General features: G+C 37.7%; 4 protein-coding genes, 1 long non-coding RNA gene and 1 other non-coding gene across 10 annotated transcripts; 3 read left to right on the top strand and 3 right to left on the bottom strand.

Moving 5' to 3' along the window:
• Positions 1-537: 537 nt before the first annotated feature.
• Positions 538-3,613, top strand: LOC121971992 (glucan endo-1,3-beta-glucosidase 6-like). Its single transcript, XM_042523559.1, has 3 exons — positions 538-817; positions 946-1,415; positions 2,390-3,613. The coding sequence occupies exons 2-3, from the start codon at positions 973-975 to the stop codon at positions 3,507-3,509; spliced, it is 1,563 nt and encodes a 520-aa protein (XP_042379493.1). The 5' UTR covers positions 538-817; positions 946-972; the 3' UTR covers positions 3,510-3,613.
• Positions 3,614-3,816: 203 nt separating this feature from the next.
• TRNAE-CUC lies at positions 3,817-3,889 on the bottom strand. Its single transcript has one exon. It is a non-coding gene; the product is annotated as a tRNA-Glu (tRNA).
• A 1,183-nt stretch (positions 3,890-5,072) lies between these two features.
• Positions 5,073-9,689, bottom strand: LOC121972001 (ranBP2-type zinc finger protein At1g67325-like). The gene is made up of 10 exons (XM_042523571.1): positions 9,562-9,689; positions 8,886-8,931; positions 8,654-8,769; positions 8,010-8,274; positions 7,612-7,685; positions 7,311-7,362; positions 7,112-7,221; positions 6,031-6,061; positions 5,638-5,786; positions 5,073-5,447 (listed from the first exon to the last, which is right to left on the bottom strand). The coding sequence occupies exons 1-10, from the start codon at positions 9,568-9,570 to the stop codon at positions 5,445-5,447; spliced, it is 855 nt and encodes a 284-aa protein (XP_042379505.1). The 5' UTR covers positions 9,571-9,689; the 3' UTR covers positions 5,073-5,444.
• A 254-nt stretch (positions 9,690-9,943) lies between these two features.
• Positions 9,944-17,351, top strand: LOC121972007. Its single transcript, XM_042523582.1, has 11 exons — positions 9,944-10,182; positions 11,694-11,794; positions 11,878-11,950; positions 12,725-13,018; positions 13,107-13,200; positions 13,382-14,151; positions 14,235-14,340; positions 15,256-15,311; positions 16,098-16,204; positions 16,308-16,395; positions 16,813-17,351. Exons 1-11 carry the CDS (start codon positions 9,973-9,975, stop codon positions 16,954-16,956), a joined length of 2,043 nt encoding a protein of 680 aa, XP_042379516.1. The 5' UTR covers positions 9,944-9,972; the 3' UTR covers positions 16,957-17,351.
• Positions 17,352-17,533: 182 nt separating this feature from the next.
• LOC121972015 (eukaryotic initiation factor 4A-15) lies at positions 17,534-21,707 on the bottom strand. 5 transcript variants are annotated; one of them, XR_006109298.1, is made up of 7 exons: positions 21,563-21,707; positions 20,732-20,801; positions 20,455-20,561; positions 19,943-20,373; positions 18,699-19,377; positions 18,527-18,591; positions 17,534-17,800 (listed from the first exon to the last, which is right to left on the bottom strand). XR_006109298.1 is itself a non-coding variant. In XM_042523617.1 (6 exons), exons 2-5 carry the CDS (start codon positions 20,797-20,799, stop codon positions 18,742-18,744), a joined length of 1,242 nt encoding a protein of 413 aa, XP_042379551.1. In that variant the 5' UTR covers positions 20,800-20,801; positions 21,563-21,707; the 3' UTR covers positions 17,534-17,805; positions 18,699-18,741. The 5 variants fall into 5 exon arrangements, 3 of the variants coding, with proteins under 3 accessions (XP_042379551.1, XP_042379540.1, XP_042379529.1); XR_006109296.1 differs by having other exon boundaries at positions 17,534-17,805; XM_042523617.1 differs by lacking the exon at positions 18,527-18,591 and having other exon boundaries at positions 17,534-17,805.
• A 275-nt stretch (positions 21,708-21,982) lies between these two features.
• On the top strand, positions 21,983-23,762 carry LOC121972037. The gene is made up of 3 exons (XR_006109302.1): positions 21,983-22,210; positions 22,450-22,552; positions 23,384-23,762. It is a non-coding gene; the product is annotated as an uncharacterized LOC121972037 (long non-coding RNA).
• Positions 23,763-24,204: the final 442 nt, after the last annotated feature.

The following is a 24,204-nucleotide window of genomic DNA, read 5'->3' on the forward strand; positions in this document are numbered from 1 at the left end:
ACCTGGCGGCTCCCACCCCCCTTCAACCACGAAGAACAGGGCTCCCAATAAACCCACAAGTCCTAATAATAAAAAAAAATCCAAACACCCCTCTCTTCCTCCTTATTTACTCCTATGCCCTCAACTACGTTCGCACCAAATTTAATTCTCCATTCTCTTATAAATTTTGATTCAACAAACAGAGAAAGAACCTTCTTAATTATTGCAATTATTGTTATTTAATATTTAAAATAAAGTACAGAGTGAGTAGTATCGACTGTGATAAGTGTCCAGTGTCATTAGGTTAATAAAAAATAATTTAGTTAAATTAATGGGATAAAATATTTAGAGAAATAATAAAAAGATGGAATTTAAATTTCAAATAACATAGGTTTATTGCAGGATTAGTTGGCTAAAAAAATGATAATAGATCAAAATGTGCATTTAAAATTGTAAAATTATAAAAAACACATTTAACTTTTAAATTTCGTAATGACACATTTATTTTCTTTTTTATCTCTTTTATCCACCCATTTTTTTTTGTTTTGTTTTGTGCGTTGAAATGGCTGGACTATCAAATCAATGCCGAGCTCTGTTCTTGCTTCCTACGACAAAAGTCCACTCTTTCATGTTATTGTCGTCTTAAATATCGATCTCCCTTCCGCCTGTCTCTTTCTGATGACTGCATTAATGGCCACTGTCTGCCCTGGCTACTCTTCGCTGCTCTGATCTGCCGCCCTGCCAAGAATCAATTCTTTATTAGCTAGCACACCTTCTTGGATGGGTCTCTAAGCTCAACAAGCTGCCCTAGTTCTTGACGCAGCAGCTTCCATGTCTGGTATGGTATCTCCTTCACACGCCCTAAAAGTGATGATGATGATGATGCCTTTGCTCTTTCTCGTTCTCATTCTCTCTGCAAAAAGTTGTTTTTTTTGGGGGGTGATTTACTGAAGAAGTTGTTTTCAGAATACGTTTTGGCCTAGGGTTTGTTGGATGGCAGCGGCGTCGAGTGTTGCCCCCCAAAGCTCACCTCTTCATCTCTGCGAAAGACTGCTGCTTTTTTTGGTTTGTTTCGGTAGAAACCCTAACCCTCGATTTCGGGAGAGCATGGAGGGGCTTTCTCTGATTTTTAGGGTTTTCTCCTGGCTTTGCTTGGTGGCTTCTGTGGGGGGCATCGGAGCTAACTGGGGCACGCAGACAAGCCACCCTCTGCCCCCCAGTACGGTGGTTCGGTTGCTCAGGGACAATGGGTTTCAGAAGGTGAAGCTGTTCGATGCCGATGCAGGGACGATGGACGCGCTGGGGAAGAGTGGGCTGGAGGTTATGGTCGGCATCCCGAACGATATGCTTGCCGTGTTGGCCTCGAGCTCGAAGGCGGCCCAGAATTGGGTTTCGAGCAATGTCTCAGCTTACATCAATGATGGAGTCAACATCAGGTAGCTTTTCTTCGTTTAGGCTTTGTGCCATTTCTTTGCTATAATTGCTACAAGTTCTATACTCCTGATCCATGTTTCACTTAGAAGAAACTTTATAGTGTCTTTATTCGTCATAGAATGATCTTTATACCTTGGCGAAGATCTAAACTGCGCTATCTCATTAGAGTTTCTTTGGTTGAGAGCTTTGCTTATAGCTTCAATTGGTAAGACAAAAAGCACTGATGAGTGGATATCGAATAGTCGATGATTGCTATTTACTGATTCCCTATTAGGTGCCATTTTCAAAATTGTTATTCATTGAACAATTTAGTTAGAAGAAACCTTATAGTGGCTTTATCTATGTGATCCAACTCCGAGTGGAATGAGGATTTTAACTATTGGACGAGGGAAATGCATGTATAAGGACACAAATTCTCCAAGATTAGTCATCAAATGGTCTTTGTATATACCTTGGCGATGATCTAAACTGCGATCTCTTTAGTGTTTCTTTGATTGAGAGATTTTCTTATAGCTTCAATTGGGAAAGACAAATCACTGATGAGTGGATATCGAATAGTTGATGATTGCTATTTATTGAACAATTTTATGTACTAGTTGTTGAGAACCTACCTCATGATCCTTGTAACTTAAGCTTCCATCTTTTTACTAACTGGGTTGTTGTTGCCTTCTAGTTAGCTAGCCTTTTCTCGTCTAGTTGTTGTTTCATCGAGATCGAACTTCCTTGCTACGAATACTAGTTTGAGTTGCCTATTCGCCTAATGTTGTGTAGGTGAATTATGCAGTTAGATGTTGCAAGATCTAGAATACTTGAATGTTTTTGGAGGAGTGGAGCCTTAGTGTTGAAAAACTAGAGTCCATAGAACAAGAGAGTTAGGGTTCTTGGACTCTGTTCTATATCTTACACCAGTTATCTAATGTTCTAGCCGAGTGTCTCTGTTTGATATCTTACATGATAACCTGTTTTGTGTTGAAAGGTATGTCGCGGTTGGAAATGAACCTTTCTTGGAGACCTACAATGGAAGTTTTCTCCAAACTACATTTCCAGCCCTCCAAAACATCCAAAGTGCTCTCATGAAAGCCGGTGTGGGCAGCCAGGTTAAAGTCACTGTCCCTCTCAATGCCGACGTTTACGGATCGCCTAGCGGTCGGCCATCCGACGGAGATTTCCGGTCTGATATCCATGATCTCATGCTCGCCATCATCAAGTTACTCAGTGACAATGCAGGCCCCTTTACTGTGAACATCTACCCTTTCATCAGTCTCTACAGGGATCCAAACTTCCCGATTGATTATGCTTTCTTCGATGGAAATTCTTCGCCGGTGGTCGATGGCACGATTAGCTACACCAACATGTTCGATGCCAATCACGACACTCTAATTTGGGCCCTGAAAAAGAACGGTTACGGCAATCTACCGGTCGTCGTCGGAGAGATTGGCTGGCCGACGGACGGGGACATGAACGCGAACCCTCAGAATGCTCAGCGATTCAATCAGGGATTCATGAATCATATCTCCATGGGACAGGGCACGCCGATGAGGCCAGGGCCGATCGATGCGTACCTCTTCAGTTTGGTGGACGAAGACGAAAAGAGCATCCAACCGGGAAATTTTGAAAGGCACTGGGGTGTTTTCACTTATGATGGACTGCCAAAGTACCAACTGAATCTCGGCACGACCAAGACCGGATCCCTGATTCAGGCACAAAACATCCAGTATCTAGACAAGAAATGGTGCATCCTCAAGCCGGCCGTGGCGCCTGATGATTCCAGGATAGCTCCGAGCATCAGCTATGCTTGCTCACAGGCAGACTGCACAGCCCTCGGCTACAAGACCTCTTGTGGGGATCTGGACGAGCAAGGCAACATTTCGTATGCATTCAATAACTACTATCAGAAGAACGACCAGGACGACATAGCGTGTGGATTTTCGAACCTGGCGACAGTGACGGAGAAGGATCCGTCGACGAGAACTTGCAGGTTTGAGATCATGATTGTGGTAGATTCGGGCATGCCAGGGAAGTTGCAGGGAGTGAGGGATTGTGGGGTAGCCTTGCTGCTGGCGGTGTTCGTTTCAGTGGTTTGGCAATTGGTGTGACATTGTTTTTTTTTTTTTTGTATCCTGAAACAGAAGCCTCCAATTTGCTTCCATGCTCACGGGCGAACTTTTTAGTAGACGTCTGAATCTTGCGTTTTTTCTGAGTGTTGGGAACAAATCTTGCTAGTATTTCTTCGTCGAATCTAGAGAACAGAAGAAAAACTAAAAGGAAAAAAAAAACATGCCTGATGATGATGAACTGATATGGAAGTTAGATGAACCGGAAGGAGGAGGATATATAAATAATTACACAGCAAAGTTTTAAAAGAGTTTCACGGTCAAACTCAAAATCAAATAGAGAAAAAAATTCCGTTGCCGGGACTCGAACCCGGGTCTCTCGGGTGAGAGCCGAGTATCCTAACCAACTAGACTACAACGGATTGCAAATGACTGATGATAATATTATATTATATTTTTATTTTTTAATCACTCCAAGCTAAACAACCCTATGCCACTTCTTCAGACCCGCATTAGAAGTTCGCAAAACAAAGATAAAAAGGAAAACGTTTCCCAATACGCTCCATCCTTGGAATCTCACAAGTCCATTTTGAAAGTCATCATGTTTAAGAACTTCACTCGATAACTCATTAACTAGATTGTGTTTTATAGAACATATCTAGTTGTGCAATGGTAATAGATAGAATGGACTTCCTCATCCAAGACCTATTTCACTTGAAAATTTTGAAATACTTATAATGTTAGACTATCTGTATTTTACTAGTCGATAGAAAATTCTCATTAAATTAGATTACTGATCTTCAGAATTAATCAGATCTTAAAAGTTAAAAACTTGGATTAAACAAAAAATCTAGTTGCATTTCAGAATATTTCCTGTTTCTTGAAAAAAAAAGAAACAGGATACTGATTACCTAATGCTTTATGACAAGTTATTTAATAATATCATTTAAGGATCTCTTGGCCTGTTGTTACTGGTAACGAATGGATGTTATTCATTTCCAAAGGCTAAAATTTATGAAAAGAAATTCCAATATTGAGTATCAAACTAGATCTTTTATGAGAGCCTTGATCATTTACCAACTCAACAATAAACCTAACAAAACATTTCATTAAAAGGTATGAAGAATAGTAGTTGTGTGTCTTGCTTCATCTTCAGTGTAGCTTTGCAATTCCTATTTTCATCAGTCACACTGACCACAATAAAACACCCGATCGGATAACCCAAAGCTAATCCAATCCAAACCGAAAGCAAAGATTATTTGGAAGCTAAGCACCGTTGCTTATAAACATAGCTGGCAGAATTATCGGAGAAGATACGGACGAAGAAAATATTAAGCACAGTCTATGGACCACTCTAAGGAGTTTATTACTTGGAGAACTCGAAACACTATATGAAAAACTGCAGACTTGTGTAACAATACATTAGTTAAACTTTAGAAAGGCGAGTCGGAAGTTTGAGACATGGAACCATAAACTCCTTTACTATAAATCCTCGAGAAGATTCAAAATAGACTTTGAAGAACAAAAAGAAAACAATACATGAGCTAGATTAACTTGCTCGTAGATATCGAAACCCTTGATATTATGAACATACTCCAGATATCATAAAGCAAACAAAGGGGTACCATCCAGATATATTAGTTACTAGAGGATCTCAGAAACAATTCAACACAACGCAACAGAACTGAACTAAACAAAGGTTCTCACGAAACATTAACCAGTCGAACCGACAAGCACGTACGATAACTGGACCAGGCTAGATATGTAAATATTTTTCATGAAAGACCAATACAAGCCAAGATACCAGATGCAAACTTGCAAAAATGTTAACCTTACTATATCCTCGACTTAGATCAAGAGGGTGGAGAAACTCATATGGATGGCCGCAACTATAGGACACGACTGACCATAGACAATCAAGTGTGCGACGCTGACGAAGACTTCGAACCTTCTCGACCCACATAATAGTCCTAGGACTCACTGTAACAACCACATGACAAATTAACGGATGCAAGAGATAGTGAAACAAGAAGTTAATAGAATATATTGCTCCACAAATATTGATTTCTTGTAAGAGAATACAAGAGAATATTTCCTGTATTTCTGATATGCAAGAATTGTCACACAAGGTGAACATAAGAGACAAGTACACGTATTTACAACAACGAACCTGATCATCCTCATTGGATGACGGCCCTGGAGAATGTGATTCTGATGGCTTTTCTGCACCACAATTTTGTCGGTTACACTTGGTTCGGAATGGATAGTTTATATTGTTGCACTTTTCACACTTCCAACTTCCCTCTGGCATTTTTGGTTCTGCAATGAGAACCAAAAAAGGATCAGAAATATGTCACACGTGGAAGGCCCAAATAAAATGTACATAGATAAAAGGATTAGTCAAAGGCATGACTGAAGAAGTTCCTATTGCTATTCTGTTTTGACTACAATGAGATATTAAACATGGAAACATTTTGTTTAGGGTTTTAATTTTGTTTACAATGTGATCGAAATGAACAACAGGAAGGCAACGCTGAAATAAGAGCACAGAGATCAAACTTACTTGAACCTTTTGAATTTTCTGATTTGAAACCCTGGATGAAATTGTAAAAAGGAGAAAACCAGAGAGATCAGTAAATGATCATAAATAAATATCAGATTTCATCATAAAGCAAGAAGAGAGTATTCAAAAGTAGGAAAAAGAAAGTAAAGTGGAGTTTGAAATGGAATCAAACAATGAACTTCTCCGGCAGAAAACACTAGTAAATCCTATGACCGTTACACAGAAAAGAGTTTGAAGTGTATTGTTTTACTTCAACCAATTAAATGAACAACCACAATGAAGATATCTGATTATACTCTACAGATTTTATATATACAGTCCAAAACAATGCAGTTAAATTGATATTTTATGATTTTGTTAGATCTAGAAAGTACGATTATGGATGTATGGTTTTTGGTATGATTGTGATAGTAATGTACAAAAGGTATGATGGTCATGGTACCGTCTCATTAAATGTTGTATGTCCTTTTTCTAAGACCAAGCCAACCAATTAGTTTATTTAGGATAGAAAAATTAGCAGATATATTATTTTGACGCCAGTAATATAAGAGCACACATGGTTGACTGGTTAATCAATTTCATCCATTTAAATTGACATAATAAAAATCAAAAGTGCAACATTCCACTTTCATATATGTAGCTGAATACCAGTCAATTGACCATGTGCATCTCCAAGTTTTATCATAGTCCAGATAAAAAATAGCTACTCCCAACAGGGAGAAGTATCTGAGTTCAGATGCACAAAGATAATATGAATGGCAGAAAAAAAATCCTAGGAAACAAGGAAGTTCTCATGAAAGAAGAGAAATGATATTGAATTAATAACTTCACCGCAAGTTTTGTTTATGATCAAGGACAATAAGCAAGTAAAAAAGTATGCACACACATACCCACACATAAAAGTGATAGCAAACTAAGAGAACATTTATCATAACCTCAATAGTATTAAAAAGGGGGAGGAAGAAAAACTAGCTTAATTCGACTTTAAAAGGATAGCATCAACAACAACAAAAAAAAAAAAAAAATCAAACAACAGCCATCTTCGAATAAGAAATGGAGATGAGCTGCAAAGTGTTCTAACCTGGCTTCCAGGCCTCGGGGTGTTACACTTCCTCATGTTACAGACAGTTCGAAATGAGAAATTATTGTTGCCACAATTTGGGCATTTCCAGTCATTCTCACGCCCTTCACCTATATTATATGAAAAAAAAGTAAATAATGATGTTTATCCGTAAGCTGAAAATGAGAAGGAAAATAAAAAGAACAACTCAACAACTAACCTGCATTCTTCTTCTGTGAACTCTCTTCAGGATATGCTCCAGATCTAGGACCCTGCATAAATTTCCTATAATAGTTAAGTAATTGAGTGTAATACAAGAAAACAGTAGAGATAATTTATTTTAACTATGCTAACCCTACATTATAAATAATTTTGCAGCTCCAATAAAAGGGAAGGTTGAAAATATAAGGCATTATCAGTAAATGAGGCTCATGACATGTAATCCTAAAAAACAGCCAAAGGAAACAACTAGAGAAGGAAATAAATTCATAAACTACAAAAATATTTCTAGTTCAACTTACCATTGGACCATGGTCAACACGCAAACCCAAGCCATACCTATCCACCATAGGTGGCGGCATACCATACCCACCACCTAAAGAATATGAAGTTAGTCAAGGCATAAAACATCAATGAAAGTGCAGAAGCTGTGACAAATCTTAAATGTGGACGAACAACCATCTGGCATCCAAATGATGCCTAAAATAAAAAATGAAAAATGAAAAAAGAAAATCAAATGGATTTCTAGTTTCCAATATGAAGGTAAGTGGTGAAATTTCATAACAAAATGGAAATTTCAACATAAACTACTCTGAAATAGAACTGTCTTATTCACACATAAGGTAAATAATCCATGCTCAAAAGATGTTTAAATTTGCTAATATATACATACACTAAATTCAATGCCAAAAATTAGTACCTGCTCCCATCATAGGTCCAGCGGAATAAGGACCAGACAGATGTAAAGGCCCATATGGACTCCCCACAGAAAGACGATTACCATACTCATACAGGTAAGCAGAACCTCCAGAGAAAGGCATGTCATATGGAGGCAATGGATGACCATTGAAAACAGAAGATCCATATGGTGGAGTGCGAAGATACATAGAAGATGGAGTACCATAACCTACATAACTAGCTGGAGCATAGGGTGGAGGAGCTTGCATAGACTTTGGCGCAAACTTCTGGATATTGATAAAAGTAGCATGTAAGTATGGAAATAGAAAATTTTCCAACCAAAAAAAAAAAGGAGGAAAAGAAGGAACTGAGCCTAAAAACTTGACAGTAGTGTCAGCAAACATTTTAAAATTAACATGCTCAAATTTTCATGAAACATGTGCTTGATCAGATAAAACACTAAAAGGAATAACAATGAACACGACACACAAGCCCCATTCAAATCCCCATCTCAACATTTTCTTCAGCTAAAACAAAAAGATTTAACAAATACAACATGTAGTGCATGGCATTTACATGAACATTTACCATACAGTTAATTGTAATATATATACATATATACATATGTTCGTTAAGAACTGAAGACATTTTGTGGGTAAACCTTACCCCATTATGGTCTGCAGGTCTGGGCTGAGTACAATTGCGCATATTGCAGGTTGTCCTGAATGAGAAATTAACATTACCACAACTAGGACAAGTCCAATCATCTTCTCGTCGACCACCTTAAAATGTAAAATGAAACTTTAGAAAAGTTCTGTAATTCTAGTGATTAACAAATTTAAGAATGACGACATAACTATTTTGAATCCCAAATGAATTGGAAGTTCATAGTTCATACCATCGGTTCTGGCCCTCTTGCCAGCAGATGGGTTCCGGTTATCAACCTGCAAAAAGAGCAAAAGGCACAACAAAAATGACTTTTTTTCAGACAAAGGGAAATATCATTTTATCTGTCCATTTAATCATTTATTACTACAGTGATGACAGCGTCATTTATTGGAACCAACAAATAACTTCCGGAATTTCATTCCAAACTAATCAGATCAATTTTCAATCACCGCGTAAGCCTCCACCAATGATTTTCTGTGCACCCATCGAAAACAGGAAAATCGGGGATCTTATGATCTGATCAAGCTTCGTGTCACCGAGAAAACAACCATCTCCGATGGTTGCATCAATTCAGTTGGAAATTATCTCATAAAAATAGAAGACTAAGATCCATTAGAAAGCCTGGAATTACTGGACAAAAAATTCCATAGAAAAATTCGAAACCACTCGACTAACTCGAAGATCCAGCATTGAAAACAACCAAAAAAGGAAAACCTACTCGAAAAAAGAACATCCGAAATAGACTCAAAAATAGTATAATTCGAACGAATCTGGAACTCCAAAACCACTTGTTCACATCATTGAAAACGCGAGCACAAGCGAGCGAGTAAGATAATCGAGGAAGAGGAAGGATGGATAAACAAAGAGAGGAGAAATTCCAATCAACAAGTAGAAAGGTGAAGCACCTGAGACATAGTAGCGAATCGGGAAGGGCTCCGTTCTCTGCGAGATAAAAATCGAGAAAGTTGAGAAAGGGATTAGGGTTCTTCCACAAGCGGAGATTTACTATTATTCAAGCTTCGATTCTTTTTTTCCCCAACGGTCCAAATTAAATTTGCATTTTACATTTATACCCCATCCCAATAAGTCTAAGGCGTAAATTGTTATTATTAACAAACGAGGAGCTAAAGTGAACATGCTTCCTTGTGCAAAACGCTTCTCCCAGCAATTCGAACCCACGTGGGTCAACGTATCGGATCTCAGATGGGCCCGCATACGGACGAATAATAAAGCGGGTGTGTTTTAGAGTAAGCACGAGCATCAAATTCATCCGCGTTCCTGACTTGTTTTAACCACGATTAGTGTGATAATAGGCTATGGAGACTGGAGTAGAGAGGGAAATGGCGGAGCGAGGCCTCCCCGATCAACCGTCGCCGGAGGGCAAGGTGGCCGGTGTTGATGTGTTCTCGTCGGAGCCGAGGTCGTTCAAGATGGATCGGAGGTCGCTGGAGGCGACTGCGCTTAGAGACGCTGTGTCCCGCAAGCTCCTTGACTTCCTCGGGGCTTACTCCGACGACGTCCTCACGGTACAAGATCTCACCACCTGGCATACGATTTCCTGTTAAATTAGCTTTTGTATATATTATGCATCTGGCAATGATCTTGCTTCACTATGGAGATTTTTCGGATAGGGTATTGTTTTGAATTGGGTTTTTTCCCCCTTGGATTTGGTGGGAGAGACCGGGATTGGGATCTTGGAAAATTTACTCTGAATTATGCTCGCTAGTTTAGAACGGAGATTTTTCCTGTATTGATGACTAGATATAGTTCGGATACCGGGATAGACCTGTTCCGCCCAATACCACGCTAAAAGTGGGTAAGAGCGAGGAGAGGTCAAGAATCATCCTAATGGCTGAACGGTGGAAACCCGAACTTTTTTTTGCCCATTTCATGATGCTGGAACAACAAATACATCAATGGTGAGCGATTGGGAAATGCTCAATCAAACTGGAAGAATGCCTGTATTTATTTTGAGGATATCTCTCACATTAGCTGGTATTTACATCCTGATTGTCAAGCAAGCAGCAGAAGATATCATGGCTGGTTGCTGTAGGGTTTGCTCTGGGATATTCTTCCACCTATAATATGGAACTTCTTGCTTCTTTGAAGACCAAATAGTCATAGAACACTCGTGTTGCATAAATACTATTGTCCCTCATTATTAAAATTGCATCATGGAGTTTCTTCTTAATTGATCAGAATTTTTGGTTAGGATGATAAAATGTGGATTACAGACAGAACTTTTCTTATAGTTCATTGTTGTGCATGGAGTAATGGAGATGCTATTTAAATGTTGATAATAGTAGAACAACAAATAAAATAAAAAATAGCGACAGATGCCACAAAAAAAAAAATTTGTGTGTGTGTGTACACGGCTGTGTGGGAGGGGGAGGAGGGGTTGTTGGTGGTGGTGGTAAATATTCTTGGTTTTTGTTTATCTATTTGGTAAAACTAGCTTAATATAATCAATACTAACTTGATATCTTGAATTTTAACAAGCTAGTGATCTATTTAGCGTGCTTGATCTATATGAGGCCATTAGTAGACTGTAGATCTCATGTTGTCCTTTCTGTATAAAGCTTATGTGGCTGTGTAAATGGCTTAGGATGAGGCTTTAAATCAATTGGCAATGCTAATAATAGTAATTGCATGATATCAATAAAACATGATTTAGTCTTTATATATTTTAAAATAATATTTATTCATCAATTAAGTGAAATAATGATGATCTTCTGATTCATCATTATCAAGCCATGTTAGTTTTAACTATTTAGTGTTGGCTATACTGGCTACATGAATATCAGGATTTAATCACTCCAAGGTTTTATCGTTAATAATATCCAGATGGTTAGATCTCTTAGATCATGTTTGAGCACCATCCAAATTTTTTATTAAAGAACAACAACAACAACCAAGTCTTATCCCACTAGGTGGGGTTGGCTATATCGAATTTTTTTTATTTAAGAAGTTATTGTTAAATAATTTCCTAAGTGTTTTAGTATGGTGGGATGGAATAAGTTGTTATTTGCATATCCAGGAGTACATCATTATTCTTGTTTGCAATGGGAAACATCAAAATCAAGCCCGAGATGAACTGGAGGCTTTTCTTGGCAATGAAAGTGAAAACTTTGTAGCATGGTATTTGCTTTTTTAATAAACAAATATGTTGGTGTTTTATGTGGTTAGTATTGCTTATCTATGTTAACTATTATATCGTGCAGGCTCTGGAATTATCTATCACTTCAAACCATTGCTTCAAATACTCCTATTCACTGTTTAGATGAAACAACTAAGGTAATCTCCATACTTTGTCAAGGAATAGGAAGTTATTGGCATTAAATTTGAGTAATTGCTACTGGTGAAGCCTTATTGGCTCTTGGGTTACTTGCATAGGTGGTGAGCATATGGGACAATCTATGCTTAACTGGGGTGTATCATACGTGGATAGTTAATGAGACTTGGCATTTATGGTTCATTATACCATGTAAATTAAACTTGTTTTGAGAAAATCTAATTGCTTTCTTTTGTTATGATTAAGGAGAAGAATTACTAATTAATTGAAATGGAAAAATTGATTTCTAGCAGCACAGGCATATTACAAATGTCTAGATTACTATGGGTGGAAGACGACTCACAGTAGCTCTTGCTTGTCGGTGCCAAGGAATCCCATGGGTCGTTATAGCAATAGTTCAAGTGAAGAAACTTTAGTTGCTTATTTATAGAAAACTCTAGTAGAATGTTAGAGAGTCCTAAGATGAAAATATAGAAAGCTAAAGATTACAATGGTTGGTGATGGCAATCTTTACTAGGACTGACATTTTAGTTCATGTAAAGCTTCTAGTGAATTTCTAAAGCAATGAATAATGGAACAACTTGGTATAAGGTTGTTTTCATGGGCTAGTGTCTAAGTGCCTAGTCCTCTATCTGGTGCTAGTTTGGTGATAGGTCCATGATGGCACTGCCTGGACTGTTGGCCTATTGTTTCCCTTTTTCAGGATTTGTAAAAACTTAATTCATCTTGCATCTTCATGATAATTATTCATGTATTATTTGTATTCTATATTTCAGTCCAAAGGCGATTTTTCTGATCTATCAAATAATGAAGAAAACTTGAGCCATGCAAACAACATTGATGATTTAGAGGGCCATAAAGGTTGGCGTCCTAGTGAAATTGCTTCCATCAAAGTGCTTGCTGATAGGCCACAGCAACGAACACATGCAATCAATAGTGTGGTTCAGACAAACAACATTAATCAGACTCAAAATGGATTCAAAATGTTTGCGGATACTAGTTTGATATCCTCTGCTAAATTTTTTTCTGGTGGTGAGCAATGCCTAGAAAGACAAAATCAGCATTGGAAGGTTGATTGGCTAAGCCCTTTGTCTTAGTTCTCACATTAGTTTCTAGAAAGGCTCCCCACTATCTAACTTCATCATTCATATGGAGCAGATAGCCAAAAATAGCTCAAGTGCATTGCCTCGTCAACCTTCGCATGTGCCAAAGTCAGAAACAGTCATGAGGAATTCACAAGCAATTGGTAGAGGCAAGTCCTTTTCCTTTTTTTTTTTTTTTAAAAAAAGAATCATTTTCCTCTTTTTTCCCCTAGTAAAAGAATTTTCACTCTCTGCTTTGATAGCCAATTTTGAATAAAGATAAACACGTCTGCAAATTTTTTTGCCCTTGCATATATATCTGATACAGTGTTCTACCTTTTTTTCATACAGAAGATACTAACCGTGAGTCTCTTTGCAATAGAAGTGCTATTCCAAGTGGACCGTCTGGAAATGATGCAGATGCCGAAGAGGCACAGATTACAGAGCCTCGTGGTAATGTTTGGGATAGGCTCGGGAAGCCATGCAAAGAAAATGAGTCCTTATTAAGAGGTTTAAGACACTGTCTAACTAGAACAGAAAAACTAAAACCTCAAACTGAAGAGATTCAAGACTTGAAGCACGCATTAATTGAGCCATATGCAACTTTTAGTGGCAATAACACTGAAAGGAGTACTGCATTTGATAAAGGTCATAAAAGGAGACTTGTCACCAACAGTTCTCAAAGACATGATTTACTGGAGCTCAATAAGCAGCACTCATTTGAAGAAGTAGATAAATTGCAAAAGACAAGACATGGTGATATTGCTTCTGGCAATATGTCTGCCTCTTTTTCAGGCAGGCAGGAAAACCATCTGCAAACTAAAGAGGCATTACAAAAGGCAAGTGGCTCTGTGCCCAATAAGTGCCAATATTTGTCTATTTGTAATGAGTCAGCAAGAGTGAAAAATAATACTGTAAAGCTTCTGAAGCCAACATGTACTTCAGCATCATCTCTATGTGAGCAGAAGAAACAATCTGATAAAGTAGTTCAATCTGCACAAAAGAAGAATACCTCAGAAACAACTATGATACAGAATTCGGTTCCGTGTAGTCTAACATCAGATAAGATTGAATCCTTGCAGTTTGCAAATGGAAACAGTGAACCCAAGCCCATCCAAACTGTGAGCAATAAACCTTGCCATGTGAAACTTAAAAAAAATTTAAAACTACTATTCTATTATGTTTCTTTGATTTCCTAATGCAGGAAATAACTGATGTAAAATTAAAGCTGCAAAAAGTGGAAAAAGATATGCAAAAGCTCCGCTCAAAGCAGGCAGCTTTGATTGACTCAAAATCCAAGTTACTATCAGGTCATTGATGCGCTATGGAATGTCTTTCAGTCAGACCTTGAAACAACGTGTATTGTTTATTTTCTTGATTCTATAAGTTGTAGGCACTTGTGATTTTCAGTTTACAATATTTAGAATTCATGTGTACAGTTACAGTTACTGGATTCAATACATCTCACAATAGGTTACACATTATTCTCACTAATGTCTCTCTATGGTATGTCTAGATTTACTAGCAAGCTTTGATGTTCATCAGTAATAAGTTTTAGCATCAATAGTGATTTGTTTAGGTATTGAACTATTGATGCTAAAACTCAGAAGAATCAATAGTGATTTGTTTAAGTTTTAGCATCAATATGAATCCATGATAGATCTGTGTCAAAACTCAGAAGCATAGTCCGATATTTATTAATATTATAATAATTCTTATTTTTAATACTTAGTAACTTTCCTGTTCTCTGATAGATGACAAAAAGAATCATTTTCTTGGTTGGAGTTGTACTTTTAATGTTGTTATGCAAAGAGGCATACCGCAATGTTCTTGACTTGTTGCTTGCAATCTGTTTTTCTTTTCCATATTTAATATCTCACTCTTAATGTGAACTTCCATTATGTTATGGACAACATCTATTTGGCAATATTGGTGGAGATTTTTTTATAATTCTCATTTATGGCGGTAACCATATTTCCTCTTGCTCGATGCTCTTTCTTTTTCCATGTTGAACTAATGTTTTATATTTTATACATGATTGGTTTAGTGGATTGATTTTGCTCAAAATACCTTAGTAGGGTACCAAGTCTCGCTATTCTCTTTAATAACCCTCATTCTTTGAACTAGTTAGCAAAAAGAATGTTTGGCTAATATGATGTGTATTGAGCTCTTGGCATCTGTCACTTGCAGAAGTAGTCACTGAGGCTGAGTTCCTTGTTTTGCAGGTCTGCACAACAACTCAAAGGAGGATTTTGAGTCAAGAACTGTCTTTGTCACTAATGTAAATCAGCAAAACAATTGGTTTTTTATACTTATTTCTTCTATAATTGCTTATTTTCATTTGTTTGGCAAATATTCTGACATTCACATGAAATTTGTTATACAATCACATTGGATTCTTCAGCATGTCTGCATTCCAAATTTGATGCATGTAGAGGATTATACTGCCTCAATTTATTAATCATGCTTGCTTTATGTTGTTAATAAAACAACTTGATGGTTTTGAGGATGGTAAATCTGTTTGTAAAATTCCATGGGGTAATCACATTCCAAGCCCATTGTCTTTGAAATAACATAATTTGACCATGAAGATGATCAGGCAACAATAAAAACAAGTACAATTAGTGTATCCAAAATAATTAATCTTTATTCACCATTGAGCTCAATACTACGACAACAAAAAGCTGTGTATCCAAAATTCCAAACTATTTTGGATTATCTGTCAGTTTAAATTAGTTTTATATAAGTATGTGAAACATTTTTTTGTGTCTTCCTTTCCTCTCTACAAATTCAATAACCATTACTTCATCTGATTGAAATTTGAAATACATTAGCCTGAGGTCAACATGATGTTAATTTTTCTCATTTTTTTTTTAATGCTTGTAAATTGTAGTTGTTTTTATATTTGTCATTTAGCTTTTTGTTAAGACATATTGTTCGTAACCACGGTTATGAAGATGAAAAGGCTGTTTTGCAATTTGTATGTTGCTAGTAAGTAATTGAATTAGAACATAAGATTCATATGGAAACAGTACATGTCATTGGGGATCTGATACTTTTGATGCAGGTACATTTTGCAGCTACAAGAGAAGCATTGTTTTCTCATTTTACAAAGTGTGGCCCTATTGTTAAAGTTACCTTGCTAACTGACGTGCTGACTGGCCACCCAAAAGGGTAAAACTTTGCAGCTTTCATTCCTTCTAGATATATTCTGCTACTGTCAATCAACATGAATGTGCTGATATGAATGAAACTAAGCAGTTATCTTTTAATCCAGCGAAGCAGATATTATCTTTGCCAACAAAGAGTCCGTTGACAAAGCAATATTATTGAGTGGAACCTCTTTCTTTTCTCGGATACTAGTGGTATGCTGAAACTCGATTTGCACCATTGCATAAATAACATTATTGCTTACCCTACAACTAAGAGTACTGCTATTGAATTTTGTGACTTGTGGGCAAAGGAAAACCCTAATGGCCATGCACTAAACCTTCCACTATGCTATTATTTCATTAGATTCCATTCCCATTTTCATTTCCAATCCACCCCATTTCATTCCCTCTACCAGATAAATTCTAAGAAGAAATCACAATATCACAATCATTTTTGGCAAAGATTACATATCTAATACACTGAAAAAGTAATATATATTATTTTCGTTCAATATTTTTAAGTAGCGGATTGGGCAATTCCATTGAATCAAATCTCATATAACAACGGCTACTTATCAAGAGCATGGCTGTTGAATTCTTTGTTAAAGGTATTCCATGTGCCCTAATCAGGTAACACGGAAATCAGAAATGGCCTCAGGATCAGCATCAACTCAGCTTGCTGCAAAGGTTCAGCAGTCATGCTATCCTCCGTCTCAGAAGGGTGCCTTCCAAGCACATTATGCATATACTCACTTCCAGTGGAAACGGGAGTGAGCAAGTCTTCAGTTTTTGGTGAATAGATGGCAAATTCATATGATCCTAGACGATGTATTCAGGCTCCGAGATGGAGCAGCGAATCTAGGGTGAAGGAGAAGGCAGCGAGGGTAACTAAGAACCCAGTTGAGGCATATTTATGTAATGTGTTGTATCAGCACCATTATGCTTATCCATAAACCATTCTAGCGAACTGCCTAGTTCCCAGAAACAAACATCTTATGTGCTTTGACTAGCTGCTCATGTGCTTGCGCACGTGAAGTAAGCTACTTTGCACATTTGACTTGGCTGAAACCACAATGCAGTTGATACATTTGTAGGCTGTCATCGTAGCGTTTTGCATCATTCTTGCAATTTAAGATATGAAAAATGTGTTCTTTCCATGAATTGAACTACGCATATCGGTGCGGTAATTCAACAACCTAAATGCAGACTGACAATTTCAATCCTTCATTTTTTAGTGTTTATGTGGTTGCCCATTAGAAATATGGATGAACGGTTGGACATAATATAATGGTTGAGCATCTATAAACAAAAGAAACCAAACCAAAAAGATCCAAATTCCAAAATTTGATTGTAAACAACCTTGCACCAGTGCAACTCTAGTTATAGTGTATACGATAACAAATGAAAAAAGACATATGAGAAATTTAAATCAAGGTATCACCACCCAGGCACCCAACCACAATAAAACAATTCAGTAAATTAATATTTATTGTCGATTACTAAGACCGACAAAAAAACATTCCGGTAAAAATATTTGGGAGAAGTGAACATCAAAAGCCATAGTCGAACTAAACGACATTAATCAGCATGAACGACAATACGAAGGGCTGCTAATCTCCTGTCCTGCATTCACAATACGACTCGATTAGTTTAACGACACAGAACGGAAGGAACAAGTATAACATGATAAAGTCAAACAAATAATTAGCAAATACTAGTGTCCTCGTTCATGTAATGTGCAACTTGTAAACTCGCCACTGACAATTTGGTCATTATGTTGAAATTGTGGAAAGAGCATATAGTTGGCCCATCCAATCTTAAGCCAACCGGCTCAAACTAAATTCTCCTAAATCCACAATTAAAAGCTGAAATTTAGCTCCCATAGCAATCTACAACAGAAGGCCTACAAAATCTAAATCTGTCTTCACTATTTGCTTATCTACAGTAGCAAACGAGGAGCACTTGAAATTATAACATTATTTTGTTATATCATTCCCTCAAGCTCACTAATATGAAAGAGCAAGAAACTAATAGGATAGTCACTATTCGTGCAAATGGCTGTCATCCTATCAAAAGAATATATCCAACAATATGTAAAGGAACATTGAAAAAAAAACACACATATCTAACGGGTTCGGAGATGTGGTGCGCGACAGATGCCACACAACTCGGTCCGTGACTGAGGACGATGGACCCATGCACACATGGGGGTGTGCCCTCAACTGCGGACGATGCAATGAGACATCTGAACCGCGGCATATCAAATCTATCTATATATATTATTCTCAAAATCGCATATCAAACGATGTCAAATGCAGTGAACAAAAATATTCATTAAACTTGCCTCTCACCAGAGTCCTCAACAGCTCTCACAAGACAAGCTAAAAGCTTCATACTTGTTTCAAATTACTGTTAAAGAAAACAAAAAACAAAAAGCGCAATTCTTACCACTGAAAATAGATAGAGCTTAATTTAAAAAAAAAACAAAACAGGCCTGCCTTCTGATGGAGGCCTACCAGTGCATAAATAACCCCAGCTATCGCTTCAGCAGTTCTCGGCTCAGATGAGATCAGCGACATTGGAAGGCAGCTCCTCTATCACAACGTTGTAAAACTTTTGGATGTCATACAACATCCTCTCATCGTCACGGACAACAAAGTTTATCGCCACACCCTTTCTCCCGAACCGTCCACTTCGTCCGATCCTGTGGAGGTAGTTCTCTGGCTGCGTTGGTAGATCGTAGTTTATGACGAGTGAGACTTGCTGGACATCGATACCACGGGCAAGCAGGTCAGTTGTGATGAGGACTCTAGAGGAGCCTGAGCGGAATTCACGCATGATGATGTCCCTGGTGTTCTGGTCCATGTCGCCGTGAGTGGCTGAGACGGTGTGATCTCTGCTCCTCATTTTGTCAGTGAGCCAGTCGACCTTGCGGCGGGTGTTGACGAAGATGACACTTTGAGTGATGGCCAGTGTCTCGTAGAGGTCACAGAGGGTATCTAGTTTCCAATCTTCCTGCTCAATGTTCACATAGAACTGCTTAATACCCTCGAGGGTGAGTTCATCGCGCTTCACAAGAATCCTAACAGGTTTGTTCATGAACTTCCGAGTGATCTCCAGGGCTTCAGGTGGCATTGTGGCAGAAAAGACTCCAACCTGAATCTTTGAAGGAAGTAGCTGGAAGATGTCGTAGATCTGATAGAAAAGATGCATATTGTCCATATTTAAGCACAAAAAAGAAGTATATTTTGTAGGAATGAAGTCTTATCACACTACTAAGACTCGAAAGAAATGTTTTTAAAAAAGTAAGCAGACACAGGAAACACAAGAAAATTTAGAATAACTAAATTGTTTGCTATGTCATTCGAGAGGTAAATACAAGTTAAGCCAACAACAAGAAAGAGTTTATGCGGCGAAAGGATAATAGCAATAATTTAAGTACAAGGTGCCCCCATCTGCCAATTGTAAAATGCCTCAACATAGTTAACTATATGTGAGAAGAATTTAACCAAAGTAAAAAAACAAGGAACTGGTTCAAACATTTCAAATCGCAACTTAACTAAGTGCTCCATATTGTTATCACTGGATAAACGAGGTGTATCATGTGTGTGCTAAGCATCAAGGATTCAAGAGTATATGATATTATCACAATAATTTAATCGAAAAGCATCACAAAAGAAAGAAGTAATTTATATATGATAAGGACTGCTCAATATGAAGCAAAATAGAAAAATTAAGACAGAAGAAAAGACGAGGAGACCTGATCCTTGAAGCCACGTGAAAGCATTTCATCAGCCTCATCCAAGACAAACATTTTAATATAATCAGGGCGAAGAGACTGCCTCCTCAACATGTCAAAAACACGACCAGGAGTGCCCACCACAACATGAACCCCACTTGAAAGAATACGCTGGTCCTCACGAACACTTGTTCCTCCGACACAAGCATGAACTTTTACACCAAGGTAGTCACCAAGTGCTCGCATGACCTTCTCAATTTGCTGGGCTAATTCTCTAGTTGGAGCAAGAACCAAGGCTTGGCATTGAACCAGACCATAATCAAGCTGCTGCAGAATACCAGAACAAAAGGTGGCGGTTTTCCCGGTCCCTGATTGTGCTTGCTGAATAACATCTAGTCCCTTGCAAAAGGGAACAATTCCTCTTTGCTGAATTGCTGAGGGCTTCTCAAAACCTACAAAGTAAAATGTTAAAAAAGACCAACCTCTTTTGTAACACAAATGAATAACTGAAAACTGTTGTCTTGTCATATTACCATAGGCATAAATGCCTCTAAGAAGATTCTCCTGAAGACCCATATCATCAAAGCTTTCATAGACTTCATCATAAGATGTGAAAAAGTCCTGCCCATCAGCATTTAGCCTGTATCAATAAGGAAATTGCAACAAAAAAAAAAATCAGTCGCCAACAGCAAGTAGACAAACATAAAAAAAACAAACAAACAAACTGGCATTTCCTGTAAAGGCAAAAAAAAAAAAGCTAAAATGTTTTTTAAGTAATCATAGTATTGATTTAAAAGTAAGAGGCATTACAGCTCATTCATTTTGGTATCATATTGGCGAGCATCAAACTGTGATCCTTCTGGTGCCTGTCCAGCCATATCTGCATTGGAAAAGTAACACCATAAAAGAACCAAATATGAATAACATTCAATTGTGGTCTTATTAAAAAAAAATGGAGACAAATGATGCTACGTAGGATGCAATAACTGCAGAAACGCGAAACAGAGGGAAAATGAATATCGGATTAAATCGTTGGAGATATTATTTTAACTATGCATAAAATTACCAAAACGAAGAGAAAGTTCTACATTTTAGCCTTACCAATCACGAGCACCAGAGATTTATTATGATTTTGATGCACACTCCAGAAAGAATACACAAAAACGAATGATATGAAAAAACAAAGCACGAGGGAAACATAGTTGATGCCAGTCCCGAGCATAAGCTAGGATCTATCGTGAATTTTAAAACGTTAAGAAAAAGGTTTGAAAACCCTCTACTGGGGCGGTAAATAAATAATAATATCAATTTCTAAAGAGCAAAGGTGAGGGAAAAAACTTAATTTCATCCATTTTTATTTGTAGTTTCACCCAAACCAGGAACGGAAGGAAAGGAAGTTTGAGCTTCAAATAAAAATTCCTCTACCGTCCGCTAACGCAATCCCTCTATTTGCTTCCTCATTTACCTACTCGCTTTCTCTACTAATTCCTTCTCAACCCATAAACTTAGATCTAAAACCTAACCAAGCACCGAGTTTAAGAATTGAAAGAACAATAAAAGCCTCTAAAGCGCATATCATCATATCCAAAATCAAACATTACAATCGAAGAAAACAGAGGACGTAAGCGAAATCCAACCTACCTGATCGCTAGATCGAGGAAGCAGGGAGGAGAAATCGACTTGATGAGCGCGAGATCGGGCGGGAGCAACAGGTACTCCCAAGACGGGTAGATCTCGAGAGAGGAAAGCAAAGTGGCGAAGATAATGTTATTATTAGGGTTCCATCCCTACTTACGATAAATGGGCCGGATCACAAGCCCTGTCAGATTTGATCCGGCCCAAGTTCTTTAAGATATCGATCGTTCTTTAGCAAATTTTTAAAAATACCTATAAAGTTTGATTAATATCAACATACTCCCTGAGATTTTTCATTTGATATAAAAATACATGTGCACTAATTTAGCTTACCAACATCAATACTCTAAGCGATCAGTTCAATGCATTGAGTATCTAATGGACTACAATTTAGGTGTTTTATTGGGTGAGATTGTAGGTGACGTATAATAAATTCCTGCACTTGACTTCGGTATATTGTTTTGGTTCTCTCTACCGCGTCGGCCGCCGGTTGTTTCTCTTCTTCCTCGGACTCGCTTGCTCTCCACGGAGATTAGAAACCCTAAACCCCTTCGACTACTCGATCTCCCTTTTGCGATCTATCTCACGCCTGTCCTCGGCGTACGTCCTTCTCCATGCTTGATCCAAGAGCGGTTTAGGTGGTTCCGCCGAAAGGTAATTTCCTTGTTCTTGTCGTTTTTTTTTAATCTACATTTGTTCTGTTTCTATTCACTCCAAGTAATACCCTTGGGTCTTGATCGTCAAGCTGCATTCATTCATTTTGATCCTGTTCAAGCTAATCCCTTCTTATCTCTAGGCAATCGTATTTCACTACTAGGGTGTACCATTGGTAACATTTTACCTTCCATTACTGGCAATAATCTTCCTGGTTTTAACCGACTATACAATGGCAGCTAAGATGAAGCAAGCCTCGTACACTTAGCCACATGAACTTGGGGAAGTAGAGATGGATGACTCTTCGACTGAGTTGCCCGTAGGCAGCTTCGAAATTGGAAGGTGAGTTCACTATTTTTGGTATGTGATCAAGCAATTGTCTGATTGTTACTATCCAATTATTTACATGTACTATCTAAGAACATTCCTTTTCAAACTCCAAACTTGTATTGAGTCATTTGCAAGTGCACAAAAAATGTATCAAGTCCATGCATTTCATGATTTCATCACATGCTTTTTTTGCAAGTGCAAAAAGAAATCCACACGCAAAGCCATTATTTCCTTTTTCTTTGCTTGAGTATGTGCCAATGGCACTCTCTGAGAAGATCATGGCGAAACCACTGACCTATTGCATATTGTTGCACACACAACTTAATTGATTGAGGATGGAATTGGGTGGACAAGTTTCATTACTTAAGAGATTATAGTAAGAGTTGTGATCAACATCTGACAATGTCAACTTGGTCCTCTTAGTGATGGATGATCTATTGAGCCTGTGGAATCGCCAAATCTTTCCAAAGGTATTTAGCTCCATATCCTTCAAAAGATGTTTAGGGCATCTGTCTCTTATCTTCATTGATCATCAACGAGGAGCTTTGTCTCTGCTACAAATGAAAAGAAACTTGCAACTTATCGTTGCTGTCTCCCCACCTCTTCTCCCAATCCCGACAATATTCTCAGGGACATGCTATGCTGCTGATCAATTCAAGTACACAACGAGATGCACTGAGCATTTCAACAGTCCTCACACACACTAAGTTATCCATAAAAGAATAAACATATCTTGACGCATTTGACGAGCAAAGAGTAATTAGATTGCTTGAATTTTATAGTGACAATGGAATGGAGGAAGCTTTAAAGTTTAACTAACTATTGTTCATGTATAATGTGCAGATTGTTGCTTGTAATACATTACTTCGTACGAAACGAAATGAACTTACAGTGCTATAGAGGAGAAAACTCGGAGAATACGTTGGAGACGACTTTGATCTGTTGGAGACGACTCTGATCTGCGAAGCTTACTATCGCCGAGAAGATCACTGCTCTGGAACCTTCTTAGAACTGTCACAAACCAAATCCCTCTACTGGATGTTCTCTGTACTTTGATCACCTTCGATTTTACCCTCTTCCTAATTGCTCTTGGACGCATAGTTATATAGGAAGAAAGCGTCAGTTTGTAACCAATGCTTTGATGACCTTTATTGCAATAAACGATGAGGGATTAAATGGAGGGAGGTGAACGGATCACTGATAATCACCATATTACATGTCACTTGGCACATCAAATTGTTTAGTATTGGAATCTTAATGAAACTAAAGATAACATGTGTAGTAAGGAGTCCCAAGTCGTATTTTTCCAAGAGTGACTAATAAGTGTGTGTTTGGCTTGGATTTAAAGTTGTTTTTTTGGGATTTCTAATTATCAATAAAAGATAAACTCTTATGCTAAGGATCGAATGACACAACATGCACTAGTGCATTGCAATTCCTACTTACAATTCTGGTTTGCTCCTAGCCAATCAAATTGCTACTTGGAATAAATCCAACTCAAGAAATTAAATTGTAAGATGAGTTAAACAGACAAAGAAAAGTATCCCTAACAATTAAATCTAGGGAAATACTAGAAATTATACTAGCTGACAACTTCCCTAATTTTCCTCTAACTGAAATAGATCGAATGAAAATATTGGATTTCTTAAACAACTAAAGTAAAG

The sequence above is a fragment of the Zingiber officinale genome, chromosome 1B, assembly GCF_018446385.1.
Source record: "Zingiber officinale cultivar Zhangliang chromosome 1B, Zo_v1.1, whole genome shotgun sequence".
Classification (NCBI taxonomy): domain Eukaryota; kingdom Viridiplantae; phylum Streptophyta; class Magnoliopsida; order Zingiberales; family Zingiberaceae; genus Zingiber; species Zingiber officinale.

Excerpts from the sequence above, each read along its gene's own strand:
- LOC121971992 (XM_042523559.1), top strand. The coding sequence starts at position 973 with ATGGCAGCGGCGTCGAGTGTTGCCCCCCAAAGCTCACCTCTTCATCTC. Across the intron at positions 1,416-2,389 it reads AATGATGGAGTCAACATCAG|GTATGTCGCGGTTGGAAATG; the intron begins GTAGCTTTTCTT and ends TTGTGTTGAAAG.
- LOC121972001 (XM_042523571.1), bottom strand. Across the intron at positions 8,770-8,885 it reads CAAGAGGGCCAGAACCGATG|GTGGTCGACGAGAAGATGAT; the intron begins GTATGAACTATG and ends TTACATTTTAAG. Across the intron at positions 5,787-6,030 it reads AGAAAATTCAAAAGGTTCAA|AACCAAAAATGCCAGAGGGA; the intron begins GTAAGTTTGATC and ends TTCTCATTGCAG.
- LOC121972007 (XM_042523582.1), top strand. The coding sequence starts at position 9,973 with ATGGAGACTGGAGTAGAGAGGGAAATGGCGGAGCGAGGCCTCCCCGAT. Across the intron at positions 13,201-13,381 it reads TTCACAAGCAATTGGTAGAG|AAGATACTAACCGTGAGTCT; the intron begins GCAAGTCCTTTT and ends TTTTTCATACAG. Across the intron at positions 14,341-15,255 it reads AAAATCCAAGTTACTATCAG|GTCTGCACAACAACTCAAAG; the intron begins GTCATTGATGCG and ends CTTGTTTTGCAG.
- LOC121972015 (XM_042523617.1), bottom strand. The coding sequence starts at position 20,799 with ATGGCTGGACAGGCACCAGAAGGATCACAGTTTGATGCTCGCCAATAT. Across the intron at positions 20,562-20,731 it reads GATACCAAAATGAATGAGCT|GCTAAATGCTGATGGGCAGG; the intron begins GTAATGCCTCTT and ends TTATTGATACAG. Across the intron at positions 19,378-19,942 it reads CACGTGGCTTCAAGGATCAG|ATCTACGACATCTTCCAGCT; the intron begins GTCTCCTCGTCT and ends CTTTTCTATCAG.